Source organism: Nerophis lumbriciformis, linkage group LG10, assembly GCF_033978685.3.
Source record: "Nerophis lumbriciformis linkage group LG10, RoL_Nlum_v2.1, whole genome shotgun sequence".
Lineage (NCBI taxonomy): Eukaryota > Metazoa > Chordata > Actinopteri > Syngnathiformes > Syngnathidae > Nerophis > Nerophis lumbriciformis.
The window spans coordinates 45,245,893-45,269,626 of record NC_084557.2 but is presented as its reverse complement, the minus strand read 5'-3'; the positions used below and the strand labels follow the sequence as shown (position 1 = coordinate 45,269,626).

Sequence of the window (23,734 nt, the reverse complement as noted above, 5' to 3'; positions counted from 1 at the left end):
CGTGACATATAGCAAGCTACACGGCAACACGCGCATGCATGCACACACACACACACACACACACACACACAATCATATAAATATATATATATATATACATATATATACATATAATAGTGTTGTCCCGATACCAACATTTTGGTATGTAAACTTTTGACCATGACTGTATGTCTGTATATATATATATCCATCCATTTTCTACCGCTTGTCCCTTTTTTGGGGGGGTTGCGGGAGCCTATCTCAGATATATATATATATATATATATATATATATATATATATATATATATATATATATATATATATATATATATATATATATATATATATATATATATCAGTGGTTCTTGACCTTGTTGGAGGTACCGAACCCCACCAGTTTCATATGCGCATTCACCGAACCCTTCTTTAGTGAAAAATATAATATTGTTTTTTTTCAAATTCAAGACAAAGTTATATGTTTTTGGTAACACTGTAGTATGGGGAACATATTCTAAGTAACAGCCCCAGCTGGACACAATATATGATTATTCAGAAATGCAAATGTGCTGACACTCGTGATATCGCCCTGTCTCTGCTTTGTCTGCGTCACGGTACTCGATGTTCTGGACACAAACACTGATACGAGACGACTCGCAATCTTGGATTTGCAAGTTGTCCCTTTGCACGGATAGAAAAGTACAACTTCAGCACATTTGATAATAACTATAGCAACGGCCTTTAAGCATAAGAGTTGTGTGATAACTTACACATAATTATTCTAACAGCCGATCGAATGCAGCCATACTTGCCAACCCTCCCGAATTTTCCGGGAGACTCCCGAATTTCAGTGCCTCTCCCGAAAATCTCCCGGGACGACCATGCTCACAAATTTCTCCCGATTTCCAGCCGGACTTAAGGCACGCCCCCTCCAGGTCCGTGCGGACCTGAGTGAGGACAGCCTGTCGTCAGGTCTGCTTGGCCAACCAAAAAGTAACCACAGAACACTAGTGTTCTGTGGTTTACGTTGTATTGCGTTGTATATATGTGGAGAGACATATTGGGCTGTACACTTAGTTACAGTTCCAAACTATGCTCTAAGGTACAGTCCCATGTCCTCCTCTATTTATTTGAGACGTCCCTGGTTTCATCACTGAGGCTGCTTTTGGTAATTTCAGCACCCCCAGTTAGACACGATATATGATTATTCAGACATGCAAATGTGCTGACACTCGTGATATCGCCCTGTCTCTGTTTTGTCTGCGTCACGGTACTGATGTTCGCCCTTGGCAGTCAGCAGGCCGGGTCTAGACACAAATACTGATACGAGACGACTCGCAATCCAAGATTGCAATGTGTCCCTTTGCACGGATAGAAAAGTACAACTTCAGCACAATTGATAATAACTATAGCAAGAGAGTTGTGTGATAACTTACACGTAATTTTTTTAACAGTATTCACTCACAGTCTCGTTAACGTCAGGCTACCTAGATAGGCTACTGTCAACAACTTGTGATCTGATTGGCTATCGCAACTGTCTTATCAACATGTGATGTCAGATGAAACAAAAATGGAGCTGTTGGCCACAATACCCAGCAATATGTTTGGAGGAGAAAAGGTGAGGCCTTTAATCACCAGGAACACCATGCCTACCGTCAAGCATGGTGGTGGTAGTATTATGCTGTGGGCCTGTTTTGCTGCCAATGGAACTGGTGCTTTACAGAGAGTAAATGGGACAATGAAAAAGGAGGATTACCTCCAAATTCTTCAGGACAAGCTACATTCACCATCCTGGAAATTCAAACTATTCTCTTTCCAAGTTAAAAGAAATTCCAGGATTTCTGGTTTTCCAAAGCCCGATTTCCACCCTTTTTTTCTGGCGACTACTCCCTCCACATTTTTCAACGCATTTCAACCGTTCCCCCATCAAAACATTCCTGTTAATTAGGACAAAAAATGAAGTGGAAAAATTCCCGGTTTTCCAGAAATTCCAGGAATTCTGTAATGCCATTTCTCAATTCAACATGTTACTACTTTAACATTTCTTGACTGATTAAAAAAATTCCAACACCAACTCATTCAGAACATTCAAGTTTTTTTTTTTTTACCATTTTCAGAAGTTCCACAAATCCCACATTTTTCATCGGGTTCGAACTGTTCCGGCTTAAAAATATTCAGTCTGTTTGGGAATTGTGGGCTTTCCCTTGACAAATTCCCGATTTCCCAGAAGTTCAGGTTTTCCGGGACATTTTTCCCATTCCAAATGAATTGGCTATTTTTTAAACTTTCACCATTTCCACACTTTTCAACTGATTCAAACCATTCCATGTTCAACACATTTCACCATACTGGAAATTCACTCTACTTTGTTTTCCAAGTTAAAAAAAAAATCCAGGATTTTCCAGAATTCCTGGTTTTCCAAAGCCCTATTTCCACCCTTTTTTCTGATGACTACTCCTTCCACGTTTTTCAACACATTTCAATCATTCTACCATCAAAACATTCCTCTTAATTAGGACAAAAAAAAAAGGGGAAAATTCCCGGTTTTCCCGAAATTCCAGGAATTCCGTAATGCCATTTCTCAATTCAACATGTTACTACTTTAACATTTCTTGACTGATTTTAAAAATTCCAACACCAACCCCAACTCATTCAGAACTTTCAAGATGTTTACCATTTTCAAAACTTCCCGCTTTTCCCGAAATTCCCAATTTTGGGGGAAACTCCCATTGAAATCAATGGGACATTCTTCAAAGTTCCACAAATCCCACATTTTTCATTTGATTCGAACTGTTCCGACTTAAAAATATTCAGCCTGTTTGGGAATTGTGGGCTTTCCCTTGACAAATTCCAAAAATTTCCAGATTTCACAGAAGTTCAGGTTTTCCGGGACATTTTTCCCATTCCAAATGAATTTGTCATTTTTCAAACTTCCACATTTTTCAACCGATTCAAACCATTCCACGTTCAACACATTTCACCATCCTGGATATTCAAACTATTCTTTTTTTCAAGTTAAAAAAAATTCCAGGAGTTTCCAGAATTCCTGGTTTTCCAAAGCCCTATTTCCACCCTTTTTTCTGATGACTACTCCTTCCACGTTTTTCAACGCATTTCAACTGTTCCACCATCAAAACATTCCTCTTAATTAGGACAAAAATAAAGTGGGAAAATTCCCGGTTTTCCCGAAATTCCAGGAATTCCGTAATGCCATTTCTCAATTCAACATGTTACTACTTAAACATTTCTTGACTGATTTTTAAAATTCCAACACCAACCCCAACTCATTCAGAACATTCAAGTTTTTTTTACCATTTTCAAAAGTTCCCGCTTTTCTCGAAATTCCCAATTTTGGGGGAAATTCCCATTGAAATCAATGGGACATTATTCAAAGTTCCACAAATCCCACATTTTTCATCTGATTCGAACTGTTCCAACTTAAACATATTCAGCCTGTTTGGGAATTGTGGGCTGTCCCTTGACAAATTCCAAAAATGTCTCGATTTCCCAGAAGTCCAGGTTTTCCGGGACATTTTTCCGATTTAAAATTAATTTGACATATTTCAAACTTCCGCCATTCCCACATTTTTCAACCGATTGAAACCATTCTACATTCAACATATTTCACCATCCTGGAAATTCAGACTATTCTCTTTCCAAGTTAAAAAAAATTCCAGGATTTTCCAAAATTCCTGGTTTTCCAAAGCCCTATTTCCACCCTTTTTTCTGGCGACTACTCCTTCCACGTTTTTCAACGCATTTCAACCGTTCCACCATCAAAACATTCGTCTTAATTAAGACAAAAATAAAGTGGGAAAATTCCCGGTTTTCCTGAAATTCCAGGAATTCCGTAATGCCATGTCTCAATTCAACATGTTACTTCTTTAACATTACTTGACTGATTTTTAAAATTCCAACACCAACTCATTCAGAACATTCAAGTTTTTTTTACCATTTTCAAAAGTTCCCGCTTTTCTCGAAATTCCCAATTTTGGGGGAAATTCCCATTGAAATCAATGGGACATTATTCAAAGTTCCACAAATCCCACATTTTTCATCTGATTCGAACTGTTCCAACTTAAACATATTCAGCCTGTTTGGGAATTGTGGGCTGTCCCTTGACAAATTCCAAAAATTTCTCGATTTCCCAGAAGTCCAGGTTTTCCAGGATATTTTTCCCATTCCAAATGAATTTGTCATTTTTCAAATTTCCACCATTTTTACATTTTTCAACCGATTCAACACATTTCACCATCCTGGAAATTCAAACTATTATCCTTCCAAATTCAAAAAAATTCCAGGATTTTCCAGAATTCCTGGTTTTCCAAAGCCCTATTTACACCCTTTTTTCTGGCGACTTCTCCTTCCACGTTTTTCAACGCATTTCAACCGTTCCACCGTCAAAACATTCCTCTTAATTAGGACAAAAAATGAACTGGAAAAATTCCCGTTTTTCCCGAAATTCCGTAATGCCATTTCTCAATTCAACATGTTACTACTTTAACATTTCTTGACTGATTTTAAAAATTCCAACACCAACTCATTCAGAACATTCAAGTTTTTTACCATTTTCAAAAGTTCCCGCTTTTCTCGAAATTCCCAATTTTGAGGGAAATTCCCATTGAAATCAATGGGACATTCTTCAAAGTTCCACAAATCCCACATTTTTCATCTGATTCGAACTCTTCAACCTTAAACATATTCAGCCTGTTTGGGAATTGTGGGCTTTCCCTTGACAAATTCCAAAAATTTCCCGATTTCCCAGAAGTCCAGGTTTTCCGGGACATTTTTCCGATTCAAAATTAATTTGACATTCTTCAAACTTCCGCCATTCCCACATTTTTCAACCGATTTAAACCATTCTACATTCAACATATTTCACTATCCTGGAAATTCAGACTATTCTCTTTTCAAGTTCAAAAAAATTCCAGGATTTTCCAAAATTCCTGGTTTTCCAAAGCCCTATTTCCACCCTTTTTTCTGGCGACTACTCCTTCCACGTTTTTCAACGCATTTCAATCGTTCTACCATCAAAACATTCCTCTTAATTAAGACAAAAATAAAGTGGAAAAATTCCCGGTTTTCCTGAAATTCCAGGAATTCCGTAATGCCATTTCTCAATCCAACATGTTCCTACTTAAACACTTCTTGACTGATTTTTAAAATTCCAACACAAAACCCCAACTCATTCAGAACATTCAAGTTTTTCACCATTTTCAAAAGTTCCCGCTTTTCTCGAAATTCCCAATTTTGGTGGAAATTCCCATTGAAATCAATGGGACATTATTCAAAGTTCCACAAATCCCACATTTTTCATCTGATTCGAACTGTTCCAATTTAAACATATTCAGCCTGTTTGGGAATTGTGGGCTGTCCCTTGACAAATTCCAAAAATTTCTCGATTTCCCAGAAGTCCAGGTTTTTTAGGACATTTTTCCCATTCCAAATGAATTTGTCATTTTTCAAATTTCCACCATTTTTACATTTTTCAACCGATTCAACACATTTCACCATGCTGGAAATTCAAACTATTATCCTTCCAAATTCAAAAAAATTCCAGGATTTTCCAGAATTCCTGGTTTTCCAAAGCCCTATTTACACCCTTTTTTTCTGGCGACTTCTCCTTCCACGTTTTTCAACGCATTTCAACCGTTCCACCGTCAAAACATTCCTCTTAATTAGGAGAAAAAATGAACTGGAAAAATTCCCGTTTTTCCCGAAATTCCGTAATGCCATTTCTCAATTCAACATGTTACTACTTTAACATTTCTTGACTGATTTTAAAAATTCCAACACCAACTCATTCAGAACATTCAAGTTTTTTACCATTTTTAGAAGTTCCCGCTTTTCCCAAAATTCCCAATTTTGGGGGAAATTCCCAGCCCGGAGGTTGGGTCTTGGGCGCAGTTGGGTGTTCCAACAGGACAATGACCCCAAACACACCTCAAAAGTGGTAAAGGAATGGCTAAGTCAGGCTAGAATGAAGGTTTTAGAATGGCTTTCCCAAAGTCCTGGACAATGCTGAAGAAACAAGTCAATGTCAGAAAACCAACACATTTAGCTGAATTGCACCAATTTTGTCAAGAGGAGTGGTCAAAAATTCAAGCAGAAGCTTGTGAATGGCTACCAGAAGCGCCTTATTGCAGTGAAACTTGCCAAGGGACATGTAAGCAAATATTAACATTGCTGTATGTCATACTTGCCAACCTTGAGACCTCCGATTTCGGGAGGTGGGGGGCGTGGTTAAGATATATATATATATATATATATATAAGAAATACTTGACTTTCAGTGAATTCTAGCTATATATATATATATATATATATATATATATATATATATATATTTTATTTTTATTATTACATATACATATATATATATATATATTTTATTTTTATTATTACATATACATATATATATATATATATATATATATATATATATATATATATATATATATATATATATATATATATAGATATAGATATAGATATATAAATAAATAAAAGAAATACTTGAATTTCAGTGTTCATTTATTTACACATATACACACACATAACACTCATCTACTCATTGTTGATTTAAGGGTTGAATTGTCCATCCTTGTTCTATTCTCTGTCACTATTTCAGAACACACACATTATACAAATATACATTATAAAATCAATAAGAAAACGGGAGCTCTAATTTGGGAGTCTGAATTAGGATCAGAAATTCCTATATAAACATTGCGCACTCACGTCACCTTTTTGTATTGATTACTGCAGCTATGCACTGGATTCATTCACAAATACAAACTACAACTCACAAACACTTTAGAGTTAGGCTCCACCATCAGAATGTGTACTTAAACTTATAAAGATCACATGGATATTATTCAGTGAGTTGATTCACCAAAACTAACCTGTTATACAGGAGGAAAAAGCACACAGGACGTTTCAATTGTTCACAGACTGGTCGCGCTCATCAGAATGACAAGACACTTCCGGTCTGCAGGTGATAGCATTCAATTGGGAAGAAACGCCCTACTGCCCCCTACTGACCAATGTGAATACTGATAAATGTGTAATGACAGCTCCAAAAACGAATTCAAACCACAAAATAAAATAAATAAATCAACACAAAAATGTGACACATTATGGGTGGGTCACATATGCATGTACAGTAGATGGCAGTATTGTCCTGTTTAAAAGTGTCACAACATTGCTGTTTACGGCAGACGAACTGCTTTACGGTAGACGGAAACTTGACTGCTGTTGTTGTGTGTTGTTACCGCGCTGGGAGGACGTTAATGAAACTGCCTAACAATAAACCCACATAAGAAACCAAGAACTCGCCCTCGATCATTAGCTGTTTATATTGTGGGAGAGCAGACGTGAGAACAGGCTGTCAACACGTCACTCAGGTCCGCATGGAGCTGGAGGGGGCGAATTTCGGGAGATTATTGGGAGAAAATTTGTCCCGGGAGGTTTTCGGGAGAGGCGCTGAATTTCGTGAGTCTCCCGGAAAATCCGGGAGGGTTGGCAAGTATGCTGTATGTATACTTTTGACCCAGCACATTTGCTCACATTTTCAGTAGACCCATAATAAATCCCTAAAAGAAGCAAACTTCATGAATGTTTTTTGTGACCAACAAGTATGTGCTCCAATCACTCTATCACAAAAAAATAAGAGTTGTAGAAATGATCGGAAACTCAAGACAGCCATGACATGATGTTCTTTACAACTTTTGACCGCGACTGTATGTAAAACATTAAATCGATTTATTTTTGAGGACATTGTTTGAACTTTAATTCCGTAGCATTGTTAATACTTGGATTGTAGCACTTTATGCTTTAGTAAAAGCCAACAAATACATTCGGTCGGTACACAAGTCTTAGGAACTGACAGCTGAAAGTGTTCATTTTAAAAAGTCAATGTGTGGCTCCTCACCAAAAAGTAATGGATATATTCTTGGATGACGACCAACACATAAAACAAATCTCGGTTGATAAATCAAAAGTTGCAGGGTTTTCCGAACTTTTTGAACTTGTTGAAACTCTGTGCCTGCGTGACGATCAATAAAATAGATTACAGTATTTCACTCTGACATTAGGTGACCCGATACCAATTTTGGGACAGCCTGTAATGCCATCAGGACAACTTATGACAACAAAAAGGTGTGTTTTTCGACGTCTTGCTGTGTTTGTTTGAGTGAATCTTAATTTTTATGCCTGATTTCTTTAGATCTTAAGTGAAAAATGATTTTAGTTATTGTAATGCACATCCGGAGCAATGAAGCTCCTACTTTTCGCAAGGCCAGCTTTATTATTCCAGCTCCTTCGCTCTGGTCGGCAGTTCATTGTTCCTCTTTATAGGACTGAACGATATAAGAATACTTTTGTACCTGCTGCCATCACAAGCTTAAATTAAAGCTGCAAGCAGCGTTGGTCGGGTCCACGTATTTGGCAGGTGCTAGTCCTAAGTGTCCCAATACTTTTGTCCAGTTTTAGTCCTAAGTGTCCCAATACTTTTGGCAAGTTGTAGTCCTAAGTGTCCTAATACTTTTGTCCAGTGTAGGTGTCCCAATACGTGTGTCCAGTGGTAGTCCTAAGTGTCCCAATACTTTTGTTCAGTGTTCGTCATAAGTGTCCCAATACTTTTGTCTACTTTTAGTCCAAATTGTCCCAATACTTTTGTTTAGTGTACCTACCTTGTCTGCATTGTGTGGGCACGCTGGTGCTTCCTGCTTTTAAGCAGCCTTCTTGAAAAAACAGCAGCATCAGCGCAGCGGCTCTTTGAAGGGTCATAAAATCAAAACCGGAGCCGGTATCAAAACTCTATCGCTAACTTTCAATTAGAAGGGTTCAATCTCTCTCCTGTGTTAGTTTGAAGCCGAAACAACAAACGCGCTCAGAGGAGATAATGTTTGAAAAAAGGTGGCCGGTTTTTACAAAAATGTTGAGTTGAAGGGGGAATAGCAAACTTCCTGTAGATTTTTGCTGGGGGTTGTCAATTTATGAAATGTAGGTCTAAATGAGACCTACGGAGAGGTTTTTCTTTCATGTCTCTCCGACCTTCCCAGTGGGAGTTACAGGCAGTTTTGTCATTTTTTTTCTTCCGAGGAGCAGTTTTTTTCTCTGTTTTATTCAAAAATTGCTCTAGAGCGCAATTGTGAGATTTGGGGTTAGGTTTTTTTATTAGATCGCAATTTTTGCCAGTCCTGATGTGTGTGTTCAGTTTGGTGAGTTTTGAAGCGTGTTAAGGGGGTCAAATTACAGCTCAAAGAGGCAAAAGTAACTGTTTTTAGTACTTTTTTGTCTTGAAGGGGGAATTGCCAACTTCCTGTTGATTTCTGCCCGATGATATACAATTATGAAAACTAGGTCTAAGTCAGACCTACATAGAGGTTTTTGTTTCATGTCTCTCCGATCTTCCTAGTGGGAGATATAGGCAGTCTAGTTTTTTTTCCCCCTAGGGGGCGCTAGAGCGCAATTTTGAGTTTTGTGTTTCGGTTTTTTTATTAAAAGACAATTTTCGCAGGTCCTGATGGGAGGGTCAAATATGGTGAGTTTTGAAGCATGTTAAGTGGGTCAAATTAGTGCTCAAAGAGGCGGCGGAATAATAAAGAATAAAACCTTACAAATTCAATAGCTCCTTATGTCCCATTGCATAAGGACTCCCTTTGGGAGTCCTTATACAATGGGCCATGCGGGCCCTAATAAGGCTATCACATGGTGTTTTTTTTATGTATTTATTATGCCATAACACTTTAATCACAATGATTTTATCGGTTTATTAGGGACCGAGTCCCTTTGGGACAGAGGACCCTATTGTATTTCTAGCGTTTTATTATTATACCGCCGCCTCTTTGAGCTGTAATTTGACCCCCTTAACATGCTTCAAAACTCACCAAATTGGACACACATCAGGACTGGCGAGGATTGCGATCTAATCAAAAAAACCAAACCCCAAAACTCAAAATTGTGCTCTAGCGCCCCCTAGGAAGAAAACACAGACACAACTGCCTGTAACTCCCAGTAGGAATGAAACAAAAACCTCTATGTTGGTCTCACTTAGACTTGTATTTCACACACTGACAACCCCCAGCAAAAAATCAACAGGAGGTTTGCAATTCCCCCTTCAAAACAAAAGTTGTGTAAAAACAGTCACCTTGATTCAAATATTATCTCCTCTGAGCGCGTTTGTCGTGCAGGCTTCAAATTAGCACAGGAGAGAGATTGAACCCTTTTGATTAAAAGTTAATGAAAGAGTTTTAATTACTGCTCCGGTTTGGATTTTATGAGCCCTCAAAGTCGGTCCTGTCCATCGCTGCTTGCAGCTTTAATTAGGTATTGTATTTTATTGTTCTACTGTGTGCCTGTATACTGGTGATCGTTTGTGGATTTTTTAAAATGTTTTTATGTTGTATATCAGGGGTGCTCACACTTTTTCTGCAGGCGAGCTACTTTTCAATTGATCAAGTCGTGGGGATCTACCTCATTCATATATTTAATTTATATTTACTTATTTATGAAATATATGTTTTTGTTAACAAGTTAAAGGTGTTTAATGATAAAACACGCATGTTTAACACATATAGTTAATATTGTTAATAAATTAAAGGTGTTTAATGATAATACAAGCATGTTTAATACATATAGTTAATATTGTTAACAAGTTAAAGGTGTTTAATGATAATACAAACATGTTTAATACATATAGTTAATATTGTTAATAAGATAAAGGTGTTTAAAGATAATGCAAGCATGTTTAACACATATAGTTACTATTGTTAACAAGTTAAAGATGTTTAATGATAATGCAAGCATGTTTAACACATATAGTTAATATTGTTAATAAATTAAATGTGTTTAAAGATAATACAAGCATGTTTAACACATAGTTAATATTGTTAACAAGTTAAAGGTGTTTAATGATAATACAAGCATGTTTAACACTTATAGTTAATATTGGTAATAAGTTAAAGGTGTTTAAAGATAATACAAGCATGTTTAACACATATAGTTAATATTGTTAACAACTTAAAGGTGGTTAAAGATAATACAAGCATGTTTAACACATATAGTTAATATTGTTAACAAGTTAAAGGTGTTTAAAGATAATACAAGCATGTTTAACACATATAGATTCCTTTCTTTCATGAAGACAAGAATATAAGTTGGTGTATTACCTGATTCTGATGACTTGCATTGATTGGAATCAGACAGTGGTGCCGATAATGAGGAGAAAAAAAGTCCTCCTTTCTGTCCAATACCACATGAAAGTGGTTGGTTTTTGCCATCTTATTTGTCCAGCTTCGGTACTCCTTTGTATACACTTTACAAGAAATACATTGGCGGCAAACTCCATAGCTTGCTAGCTTGTGCACGCCAGCTTTCTGAGACTCTTATTTTGTAAGGCAGGCAGGATGAAGCAGCACTTTTATTGTGCAACTGTGCAGTCGGTCTTTGGAGTTTTGACGACAGGTACGGCGCCAGAGTCTGTTGAAATAAAGTGTTTCTCGCCTTCCAGTCGGTAATTTTAATGAGCTGGCAGCAGCCAGCGTCATCTCAGAAGACCCTCGGGTGCCGTGAATGTCAATCAAGTGACGAAAGTGATGTCATAGTGAAGATTTAAGATCGCTCATTTTAGGACTATTTTTTTAATGCCTGGCTGGTGATCGACTGACACACCCTCCACGATCGACCGGTAGCTCGCGATCGACGTAATGAGCACCCCTGTTGTATATGATTTCTGTTTGCTTGCTTCATTCTGTCTTGACGCTGAATTACAAATGTCTGCACAACTATTTTACCTCTGGATACCATTAAAGTGTCAGTTTCAAACACCAAACTATCTATTACACAAGACAAGAAGAAAGAAATCAGGCAGGGACAGAGTTCAATTTAGCTCATATGGAGAAACATTTGGGGCTGCACACTCAAATACAGTCTCCCACCACGCTCTAAGGTACAGCCCCACGCGCTCCTCTAATTATTCAGAAGTTCTCTAGTTAACATCACTGAGGCTGCTTCTAAAGGGAGTGGTCACACATATCATGCAAAGCAGCTCCAGTATGCACAATACGTGACGGAATGTGCTGGGGACCTTGTCTCTGCTTCGTCTGCGTGCTGTCTTCTTATCTTCGTTGAGGTAATTGAAGTCCTTGGCTGATAGCGGGCAAAAACAAAGAAAACATTTGCGGCGAGCATTCACACTAATCTATTTATTATTCAACTTCTTTTTCTCCAGATTTTTCACCCGATTCAAACCATTCCAATTTTAAACTGTTCAGCCTGTTCGGGAATCGTGGTTTTTCCCTTGACAAATTACAAAGATTTCCAGATTTTCCAGAAGTCCAGGTTTTCAGGGACATTTTTCCCATTCAAAATTGATTTGCCATTTTTCAAATTTCCACCATTTCCACATTTTTCAACCGATTCAAACCATTCTATGTTCAACACATTTCCCCATTCTGGATATTCAAACTACTCTTTTTCCAAATTCAAAAAAATTTCAGGATTTTCCAGAATTCCCGTTTTTTCAAAGCCCTATTTCCACCTTTTTTTCTGGCGACTACTCCTTCCACGTTTTTCAACGCATTTAAACTGTTCTACCATCAAAACATTCCTCTTAATTAGGACAAAAAGTGAACTGGAAAAATTCCCAGTTTTTCCGAAATTCCAGGAATTCCGTAATGCCATTTCTCAATTCAACATGTTACTACTTTAACATTTCTTGACTGATTTTAAAAATTCCAAGACCAACCCCAACTCATTCAGAACTTTCAAGTTTTTTACCATTTTCAAAAGTTCCCGCTTTTCCCGAAATTCCTAATTTTGTGGGAAATTCAATGGGACATTCTTCAAAGTTCCACAAATCCCACATTTTTCATCTGATTTGAACTGTTCCAACTTAAAAATATTCAGCCTGTTTTGGAAATGTGGGATTTCCCTTGAAAAATTCCAAAAATTTCCAGATTACCCAAAAGTCCAGGTTTTCTGGAACATTTTTCCCATTCAAAATGAATTTGTCATTTTTCAAACTTCCACCATTTCCACATTTTTCAACCGATTCAAACCATTCCACGCTCAACACATTTCACCATCCTGGAAATTCAAACTATTCTCATTCCAAGTTCAAAAAAATTCCAGGATTTTCCACAATTCCTGGTTTTCCAAAGCCCTAATTCCACCTTTTTTTCTGGCGACTACTCCTTCCACGTTTTTCAACGCATTTCAACTGTTCCACCGTCAAAACATTCCTCTTAATTAGGACAAAAAGTGAACTGGAAAAATTCCCGGTTTTCCTGAAATTCCAGGAATTCCGTAATGCCATTTCTCAATTCAACATGTTACTACTTTAACATTTCTTGACTGATTTTTTAAATTCTAACACCAACCCCAACTCATTCAGAACATTCAAGTTGTTTTACCATTTTCAAAAGTTCCCGCTTTTCTCGAAATTCCCAATTTTGGGGGAAATTCCCATTGAAATCAATGGGACATTCTTCAAAGTTCCACAAATCCCACATTTTTAATCTGATTCGAACTGTTCCAACTTAAACATATTCAGCCTATTTGGGAATTTTGGGCTTTCCCTTGACAAATTCCCAAAATTTTGTGATTTACCAGAAGTCCAGGTTTTCCGGGTCATTTTTCCCATTCCAAATGAATTTGTCATTTTTCAAACTTCCACCATTTCGACCGATTTAAACCATTCCACGTTCAACACATTTCACCATCCTGGACATTCAAACTTTTCTCTTTTTAAGTTCCAAAAAATTCCAGGATTTTCCAGAATTCCTGGTTTTCCAAAGCCCTATTTACACCCTTTTTTCTGGCGACTACTCGTTCCACGTTTTTTAACGCATTTCAACCGTTCCACCGTCCAAACATTCCTCTTAATTAGGACAAAAAGTGAACTGGAAAAATTCCCGGTTTTTCTGAAATTCCAGGAATTCTGTAATGCCATTACTCAATTCAACATGTTACTACTTTAACATTTCTTGACTGATTTTAAAAATTCCAACACCAACTCCAACTCATTCAGAACTTTCAAGTTTTTTACCATTTTCAAAAGTTCCTGCTTTTCCTGAAATTCCTAATTTTGTGGGAAATTCCCATTGAACTCAATGGGACATTCTTCAAAGTTCCACAAATCCCATATTTTTCATCTGATTCGAACTGTTCCAACTTAAAAATATTCAGCCTGTTTGGGAATTGTGGGCTTTCCCTTGACAAATTCCAAAAATTTCGCAGAAGTCCAGGTTTTCCGGGACATTTTTCCCATTCCAAATGAATTTGTCATTTTTCAAACTTCCACCATTTCCACATTTTTCAACCGATTCAACACATTTCACCATCCTGGAAATTCAAACTATTCTTTTTCCAAGTTCAAAAAAATTCCAGGATTTTCCAGAATTCCTGGTTTTCCAAAGCCCTATTTCCACCCTTTTTTCTGACAACTACTCCTTCCACGTTTTTCAACGCATTTCAACTGTTCTACCGTCAAAACATTCCTCTTAATTAGGACAAAAAGTGAACTGGAAAAATTCCCAGTTTTCCTGAAATTCCAGGAATTCCGTAATACCATTTCTCAATTCAACATGTTACTACTTTAACATTTTTTGACTAATTTTAAAAATTCCAACACCAACCCCAACTCATTCAGAACATTCAAGTTGTTTTACCATTTTCAAAAGTTCCCGCTTTTCTCGAAATTCCCAATTTTGGGGGAAATTCCCATTGAAATCAATAGGACATTCTTCAAAGTTTCACAAATCCCACATTTTTCATCTGATTCGAACTGTTCCAACTTAAAAATATTCAGCTTGTTTAGGAAATGCGGGCTTTCCCTTGAAAAATTCCAAAAATTTCCAGATTTCCCAAAAGTCCAGGTTTTCCGGGACATTTTTCCCATTCCGAGTGAATTTGTCATTTTTCAAACTTCCACTATTTCCACATTTTTCAACCGATTCAAACCATTCAACGTTCAACACATTTCACCATCTTGGAAATTCAAACTACTATCTTTCCAAGTTCAAAAAAATTCCATGATTTTCCAGAATTCCTGGTTTTCCAAAGCCCTATTTCCACCCTTTTTTCAGGCGACTACTCCTTCCACGTTTTTCAACGCATTTCAACCGTTCCACCATCAAAACATTTCTCTTAATTAGGACAAAAATAAAGTGGAAACATTCCCGGTTTTCCTGAAATTCCAGGAATTCCGTAATGCCATTCCTCAATTCAACATATTACTACTTTAACATTTCTTGACTGATTTTTAAAATTCCAACACCAACCCCAACTCATTCAGATCTTTAAAGTTTTTTACCATTTTCAAAAGTTCCCGCTTTTCCCGAAATTCCTAAATTTGGGGGAAATTCCCATTGAACTCAATGGGACATTCTTCAAAGTTCCACAAATCCCACATTTTTAATCTGATTCGAACTGTTCCAACTTAAACATATTCAGCCTGTTTGGGAATTTTGGGCTTTCCCTTGACAAATTCCAAAAATTTCGTGATTTCCCAGAAGTCCAGGTTTTACGGGACATTTTTCCCATTCCAAATGAATTTGTCATTTTTCAAACTTCCACCATTTCCACATTTTTCAACCGATTCAACACATTTCACCATCCTGGAAATTCAAACTGTTCTCTTTCCAAGTTCAAAAAAATTCCAGGATTTTACAGAATTCCTGGTTTTCCAAAGCCCTATTTCTACCCTTTTTTCTGGCGACTACTCCTTCCACGTTTTTCAACGCATTTCAACCGTTCCACCGTCAAAACATTCCTCTTAATTAGGACAAAAAGTGAACTGGAAAAATTCCCGGTTTTCCTGAAATTCCAGGAATTCCGTAATGCCATTTCTCAATTCAACATGTTACTACTTTAACATTTCTTGACTGATTTTAAAAATTCCAACACCAACCCCAACTCATTTAGAACATTGAAGTTTTTACCATTTTCAGAAGTTCCCGCTTTTCTCGAAATTCCCAATTTTGGGGGAAATTCCCATTGAAATCAATGGGACATTCTTCAAAGTTCCACAAATCCCACATTTTTAATCTGATTCGAACTGTTCCAACTTAAACATATTCAGCCTGTTTGGGAATTGTAGGCTTTCCCTTGACAATTTCCAAAAATTTCCCGACTTCCCAGAAGTCCAGGTTTTCCGGGACATTTTTCCCATTCCAAATGAATTTGTAATTTTTCAAACTTCCACCATTTACACATTTTTCAACCGATTCAAACCATTCCACGTTCAACACATTTCACCATCCTGGATATTCAAACTATTCTCTTTTCAAGTTAAAAAATTTTTCAGGAATTTCCAGAATTCCTGGTTTTCCAAAGCCCTATTTCCATCTTTTTTTCTGGGGACTATTCCTTCCACGTTTTTCAACGCATATCAACAGTTCTACCGTCAAAACATTAGGACAAAAAGTGAACTGGAAAAATTCCCGGTTTTCCCGAAATTCCGTAATGCCATTTCTCAATTCAACATGTTACTACTTTAACATTTCTTGACTGATTTTAACAATTCCAACACCAACCCCAACTCATTCAGAACATTGAAGTTTTTTACCATTTTCAAAAGTTCCCGCTTTTCCCGAAATTCCTAATTTTGGGGGAAATCCCCATCGAAATCAATGGGACATTCTTCAAATTTCCGCAAATCACACATTTAAATTCCCGGTTTTCCCGAAATTCCAGGAATTCCGTAATGCCATTCCTCAATTCAACATGTTACTACTTGAACATTTCTTGACTGATTAAAAAAATTCCAACACCAACTCCAACTAATTCAGAACATTGAAGTTTTTTACCATTTTCAAAAGTTCCCGCTTTTCCCGAAATTCCTAATTTTGAGGGAAATTCCCATTGAACTCAATGGGACATTCTTCAAAGTTCCAAAAATCCCACATTTTTCATCTGATTCGAACTGTTCCAACTTAAAAATATTCAGCCTGTCTACTTCAACAATTCCACCAAAAAATTCCAGGATTTCAGTTCAACTTCAGCATTGGAGCGTTCACACACAATTCCTCCAGGAATTGCCTCATTTAGTTACAATATCAATATACACAGTGTCTTGTCGTCCTTGCAGGTAAAACCCAAGTGATGGGAGAGATCAAAGTGGCCCTCAAGAAGGAGGTGAAGACGGACGGTGACCAGTTGGTCCTGGAGATCCTGCAGTGCCGAAACATTACCTACAAGTTCAAAAGCCCGGACCACCTTCCAGGTGCGAAACAGACACAGCTTTTGTGTGTGGATATGTGAGTGTTTGTGCACGCATGAGCGCCTGGACGCGGGTGAACTGCTCTTTACGGGCTGCACTCTCGGTCACCCATGACGTCCACTTTGATGCCTTCCCTCCAGACCTGTACGTGAAGTTGTACGTAGTGAACGTGGCCACTCAGAAGAGGATCATCAAGAAGAAAACCAGAGTGTGTCGTCATGACAGGGAGCCTTCTTTCAACGAGACCTTCCGATTCCCCCTCAACCCCACGGGACACTCCCTACAGGTATGCAGCCACGAATCACATAGTTATGGTTTATATTGGATAATATTTTTTTCCCCCAGCGAATGACCTCTGACCACCAGCATCAATAACTAAAAAAAAACAAAAACAACAACTTATTTTTAAGACCTATTTTGGGTGATAAACTGTTTCATGTTTTGAGGCCCTGAAATTAAACCTATTGTAATTACCAGTACTGCAACCTCTTAATATTTTGACACATTTGGTCAGCAACCTGCAGCTTTTTAGTGCCGCCCTAGTGGCTCCCTAGAGCATTTTTAAAAAAGGATTGAAAAAGATGGGGGACAAATATTTTTGAACAACTTAAGCTGTACATCAAGCAAGAATGGGAAAGAATTCCACCTGAGAAGCTTCAAAAATGTGTCTCCTCAGTTCCCAAACGTTTACTGAGTGTTGTTAAAAGGAAAGGCCATGTAACACAGTGGTGAACATGCCCTTTCCCAACTACTTTGGCACGTGTTGCAGCCATGAAATTATAAGTTAATTATTATTTGCAAAAAAGGATTTGCAAATCATTGTATTCCGTTTATATTTACATCTAACACAATTTCCCAACTCATATGGAAACGGGGTTTGTATAAATAAAACTAAGATAGTGATGTTTGGAAATCGCAACATAACGTCTGAACAGAAAATAAGTGTTTATGGTACCCAAATGGAAATCGTAAATGAGAATACATTTTTGGGAGTAATAATTGATAGTAAACTATCATGGAAACCTCATGTCAGACACATTCAAACAAAAATCTCCAAAAGCCTCTCAATTATAAACAAAGCAAAACTATACCTCAAAGAAAATGCACTCCGTACTCTATACTGCCATACCTTACATACTGTGTTGAAGTATGGGGGAATACTTACCACAACACAATTCATCCTCTGATCATATTACAGAAAAGAGCAGTGCGGATTATTCACAACGTTGGTTATTTAGAACATACTCATAATCCGTTTATGCAATCAAAGTTGCTCGAATTTGATGACAATACATTAATAATCTTATATAACAAATTATTGCCGCCTAATCTACGACGTTTTTTTTATAAGACGAGTGCAGGCTCATAACTTGAGAGGCTTTGGATACTTCTCATTGCCGAGAGCTCAAACCACTCGTAAACGTTTCTGTGTGTCTGTATAAGGAGTAAAACTATAGAACAAACTGGACTTACAACACAAGCAATGCCAAACTATTATTGGATTTAAACTATTATACAAACATGGGGTCTGGTTCAAATATAGAGATGAGAGTCTTTAAATTCTGGCACTGCTAGGAAGCAGTGCCTGGGGAGTCTGTGGTGGGCTCTCCTATTTCTGGGGCTGAGGTTGCTGAGGTAGTTAAAAAGCTGCTCGGTGGCAAGGCCCCGGGGGTAGATGAGATCCGCCCGGAGTTCCTTAAGGCTCTGGATGCTGTGGGGCTGTCTTGGTTGACAAGACTCTGCAGCATCGCGTAGAGATCGGGGGCGGTACCACTGGATTGGCAGACCGGGGTGGTGGTTCCTCTCTTTAAGAAGGGGAACCGGAGGGTGTGTTCTAACTATCGTGGGATCACACTCCTCAGCCTTCCCGGTAAGGTCTATTCAGGTGTACTGGAGAGGAGGCTACGCCGGATAGTCGAACCTCGGATTCAGGAGGAACAGTGTGGTTTTCGTCCTGGTCGTGGAACTGTGGACCAGCTCTATACTCTCGGCAGGGTCCTTGAAGGTGCATGGGAGTTTGCCCAACCAGTCTACATGTGTTTTGTGGACTTGGAGAAGGCATTCGACCGTGTCCCTCGGGAAGTCCTGTGGGGAGTGCTCAGAGAGTATGGGGTATCGGACTGTCTGATTGTGGCAGTCCGCTCCCTGTATGATCAGTGCCAGAGCTTGGTCCGCATTGCCGGTAGTAAGTCGGACACGTTTCCAGTGAGGGTTGGACTCCGCCAAGGCTGCCCTTTGTCACCGATTCTGTTCATAACTTTTATGGACAGAATTTCTAGGCGCAGTCAAGGCGTTGAGGGGATCTGGTTTGGTGGCTGCAGGATTAGGTCTCTGCTTTTTGCAGATGATGTGGTCCTGATGGCTTCATCTGGCCAGGATCTTCAGCTCTCACTGGATCGGTTCGCAGCTGAGTGTGAAGCGACTGGGATGAGAATCAGCACCTCCAAGTCCGAATACATGGTTCTCGCCCGGAAAAGGGTGGAGTGCCATCTCCGGGTTGGGGAGGAGATCTTGCCCCAAGTGGAGGAGTTCAAGTACCTCGGAGTCTTGTTCACGAGTGAGGGAAGAGTGGATCATGAGATCGACAGGCGGATCGGTGCGGCGTCTTCAGTAATGCGGACGCTGTATCGATCCGTTGTGGTGAAGAAGGAGCTGAGCCGGAAGGCAAAGCTCTCAATTTACCGGTCGATCTACGTTCCCATCCTCACCTATGGTCATGAGCTTTGGGTTATGACCGAAAGGACAAGATCACGGGTACAAGCGGCCCAAATGAGTTTCCTCCGCCGGGTGGCGGGGCTCTCCCTTAGAGATAGGGTGAGAAGCTCTGCCAGCTCAAAGTAAAGCCGCTGCTCCTCCACATCGAGAGGAGCCAGATGAGGTGGTTCGGGCATCTGGTCAGGGTGCCACCCGAACGCCTCCCTAGGGAGGTGTTTAGGGCACGTCCGACCGGTGGGAGGCCGCGGGGAAGACCCAGGACACGTTGCGAAGACTATGTCTCCCGGCTGGCCTGGGAACGCCTCGGGGTCCCACAGGAAGAGCTGGACGAAGTGGCTGGGGAGAGGGAAGTCTGGGCTTCCCTGCTTAGGCTGCTGCCCCCGCGACCCGACCTCGGATAAGCGGAAGAAGATGGATGGATGGATGGATGGTCTTTAAATTGACCTGCTGCTGTACTCTGTCTCAAAGTGTTAAAGGGGAACATTATCAGCAGACCTATGTAAGCGTCAATATATACCTTGATGTTGCAGAAAAAAGACCATATATTTTTTTAACCGATTTCCGGAACTCTAAATGGGTGAATTTTGGCGAATTAAACGCCTTTCTAATATTCGCTCTCGGAGCGATGACGTCACAACGTGGCGTCACATCGGGAAGCAATCCGCCATTTTCTCAAACACCGAGTCAAATCAGCTCTGTTATTTTCCGTTTTTTCGACTGTTTTCCGTACCTTGGAGACATCATGCCTCGTCGGTGTGTTGTCGGAGGGTGTAACAACACGAACAGGGACGGATTCAAGTTGCACAAGTGGCCCAAAGATGCGAAAGTGGCTAGAAATTGGACGTTTGTTCCGCACACTTTACCGACGAAAGCTATGCTACGACAGAGATGGCAAGAATGTGTGGATATCCTGCGACACTCAAAGCAGATGCATTTCCAACGATAAAGTCAAAGAAATCTGCCGCCAGACCCCCATTGAATCTGCCGGAATGTGTGAGCAATTCAGGGACAAAGGACCTCGGTAGCACGGCAAGCAATGGCGGCAGTTTGTTCCCGCAGACGAGCGAGCTAAATCCCCTGGATGTCTTGGCTCACACCGTCCCTTATGCCACCGAAGATGATCAAGAGAAGAATATCGACCCTAGCTTCCCTGGCCTGCTGACATCAACTCCAAAACTGGACAGATCAGCTTTCAGGAAAAGAGAGCGGATGAGGGTATGTCTACAGAATATATTAATTGATGAAAATTGGGCTGTCTGCACTCTCAAAGTGCATGTTGTTGCCAAATGTATTTCATATGCTGTAAACCTAGTTCATAGTTGTTAGTTTCCTTTAATGCCAAACAAACACATACCAATCGTTGGTTAGAAGGCGATCGCCGAATTCATCCTCGCTTTCTCCTGTCGTGTCGTTTTCGTCGGTTTCGCTTGCATACGGTTCAAACCGATATGGCTCAATAGCTTCAGTATCTTCTTCAATTTTTGTTTCGCTACCTGCCTCCACACTACAACCATCCGTTTCAATACATTCGCTTAAGCCGCTGAAATCCGAGTCTGAATCCGAGCTAATGTCGCTATAGCTTGCTGTTCTTTCCGCCATGTTTGTTTGTGTTGGCATCACTATGTGACGTCACAGGAAAATGGACGGGTGTATATAACGATGGTTAAAATCAGGCACTTTGAAGCTTTTTTTAGGGATATTGCGTGATGGGTAAAATTTTTAAAAAAAATTCAAAAAATATAATAAGTTAAAGTTAAAGTTAAAGTACCAATGATTGTCACACACACACTAGGTGTGGCGAGATTATTCTCTGCATTTGACCCATCACCCTTGATCACCCCCTGGGAGGTGAGGGGAGCAGTGGGCAGCTGCGGTGGCCGCGCCCGGGAATCATTTTGGTGATTAAGCCACTGGGAACTGATTTTTAATGGTTTTAACCCTTCTGAAATTGTGATAATGTTCCCCTTTAACATATGCGCAATGTTTCCTTACCATTATTGCTATGTTGTCTATTACCATTATAGGCGTATTCATTATTCCTACATTGTTGATACACATTATTGTTACAGTGTAATAATTATTGTTACCTGTGGTAATGCCACTATGATACAACATCTGTATTATAATCCTTGAACAAAATAAGAGTGAAACTCATGTGAATAATTACTGAATGGAGAACTGGGGGTGGGATTAAATAAGGCAAAACTGGACAATCATGCATTACATACTATACATTACCTTTTGCACTATATTAATTTATATTATTGTGTTGTCAACTTTGTACTTTTTTATGTCATTGCCTGAAATAAATAAATAAATGAAAACAAAAAAAAAATGAGCCGACAACAAAATAGCCATAGAGGCAATTAAATCCAGCTTCTCTTTTCCTGCAGCTTTTCCTGGTGTCCAACGGAGGGAAATTTGTGAAGAAGACCCTCATCGGGGAAGCCTACATCTGGCTGGACAAGGTGGACATGAGGAAGCGGGTGGTGAGCTGGCACAAGCTGCTCGTCAGCTCCACGCCCACCAACCTCTGAAATGACTTCTGCTGCTAGCAGATGTCCAAAAAAAAAAAAAAAAAAAAAAATAGGACTATTATTTTAATTCACAGCCATCTATCCACCTTTCACATTCTCATGTGAAGGAACTACATGAGGAGAAGGCGCCCTGCCCCCTGCTGGTGGACGCCACAACTTGCCACTTTCACGCGGGGACGGTGAGAAACGGCCGTGACGAAAGATCGGGCATTTCTACACACTGAATACAGCCGTGATGCGTTCAAATACGCAACGATAGCAGCAATCGCTTCCAACACAACAAGGCAGGAGAGATAAACGTCACAGCCCTGAAAGCATAAATGGCAATTTAATTTAACTTATTTCCTTCATTTATCAATAATAAGTTAATAATGTTAATTTTTTTTTCACTCATTTAATCATTATTTATTTTTTATTTTAAAGTGTTCTTTACTTTTTTCCGCCGTTATCGCGACACAATCCCAATTATAGAAAACGTTGACACTTAAACACAGGAAGTCAAGAAACACGGAAAGGGGTAGGATTAAAATAAGCTCCGATTTTTCCTGTTCCTTTTCCGACATGTCCCAGCAGGCACAAGACGTTGAAACAACGTTGAGAATTTGTTGAATTGGGTCCTGACTTTGAACAACTCAAATACAACATTGAAACAACATGCTTTTTGACAACCTTTAATCAATATTCGGTTCTGACGTTGATTTAACCATTGAAATTTGGTCGTTTCCCAACCAATATTCCACAACACAAATACAACGTTGGAAAAACCTGCTTTTAGACAACGTTATTAAATGTTGGGTTCCGACGTTAATTTGATCATTGAAAGTTGGTCATTTCCCAACCAATATTCCGCAACACAAATACAACGTTGAAACAACATGCTTTTTGACAACGTTTAATCAATGTTGGGTTCAGATGTTGATTTGACCTTTGAATTTTGGTCATTTTCCAACCAATATTCCACAACACAAATACAACGTTGAAACAACATGCTTTTTGACAACGTTAATTACACGTTGATTTGACCATTGACATTTGGTCATTTTGCAATCAATATTCTACAACACAAATACAACGTTGAAACAGCATGCTTTTTGACAACGTTTAATCAATGTTGGGTTCTGACGTTGATTTGACCATTGAATTTTGGTCATTCTCCAACCAATATTCCACAACACAAATACAACATTGAAACAACATGCTTATAGACAACGTTTAATCAATGTCAGGTTGTGACGTTGATTTGACCATTGAAATTTGGTCGCTTCCCAACCAATATT

At 39.0% G+C, this 23,734-nt stretch overlaps 1 protein-coding gene across 6 annotated transcripts in view; it reads left to right on the top strand.

The window, feature by feature from the left end:
* Positions 1 to 22,530, top strand: part of pclob (piccolo presynaptic cytomatrix protein b) — a 197,398-nt gene extending 174,868 nt beyond the window's left edge. For all 6 annotated transcript variants that reach the window (XM_061969547.1, XM_061969548.1, XM_061969546.1 and 3 more), the window contains 3 exons: positions 17,074 to 17,208; positions 17,346 to 17,491; positions 22,314 to 22,530. In XM_061969547.1, the coding sequence (XP_061825531.1) occupies positions 17,074 to 17,208; positions 17,346 to 17,491; positions 22,314 to 22,457 (425 nt within the window). In that variant the 3' untranslated portion in view covers positions 22,458 to 22,530. The remainder of the gene's footprint in view (positions 1 to 17,073; positions 17,209 to 17,345; positions 17,492 to 22,313) is intronic.
* The last annotated feature ends 1,204 nt before the right edge of the window (positions 22,531 to 23,734 follow it).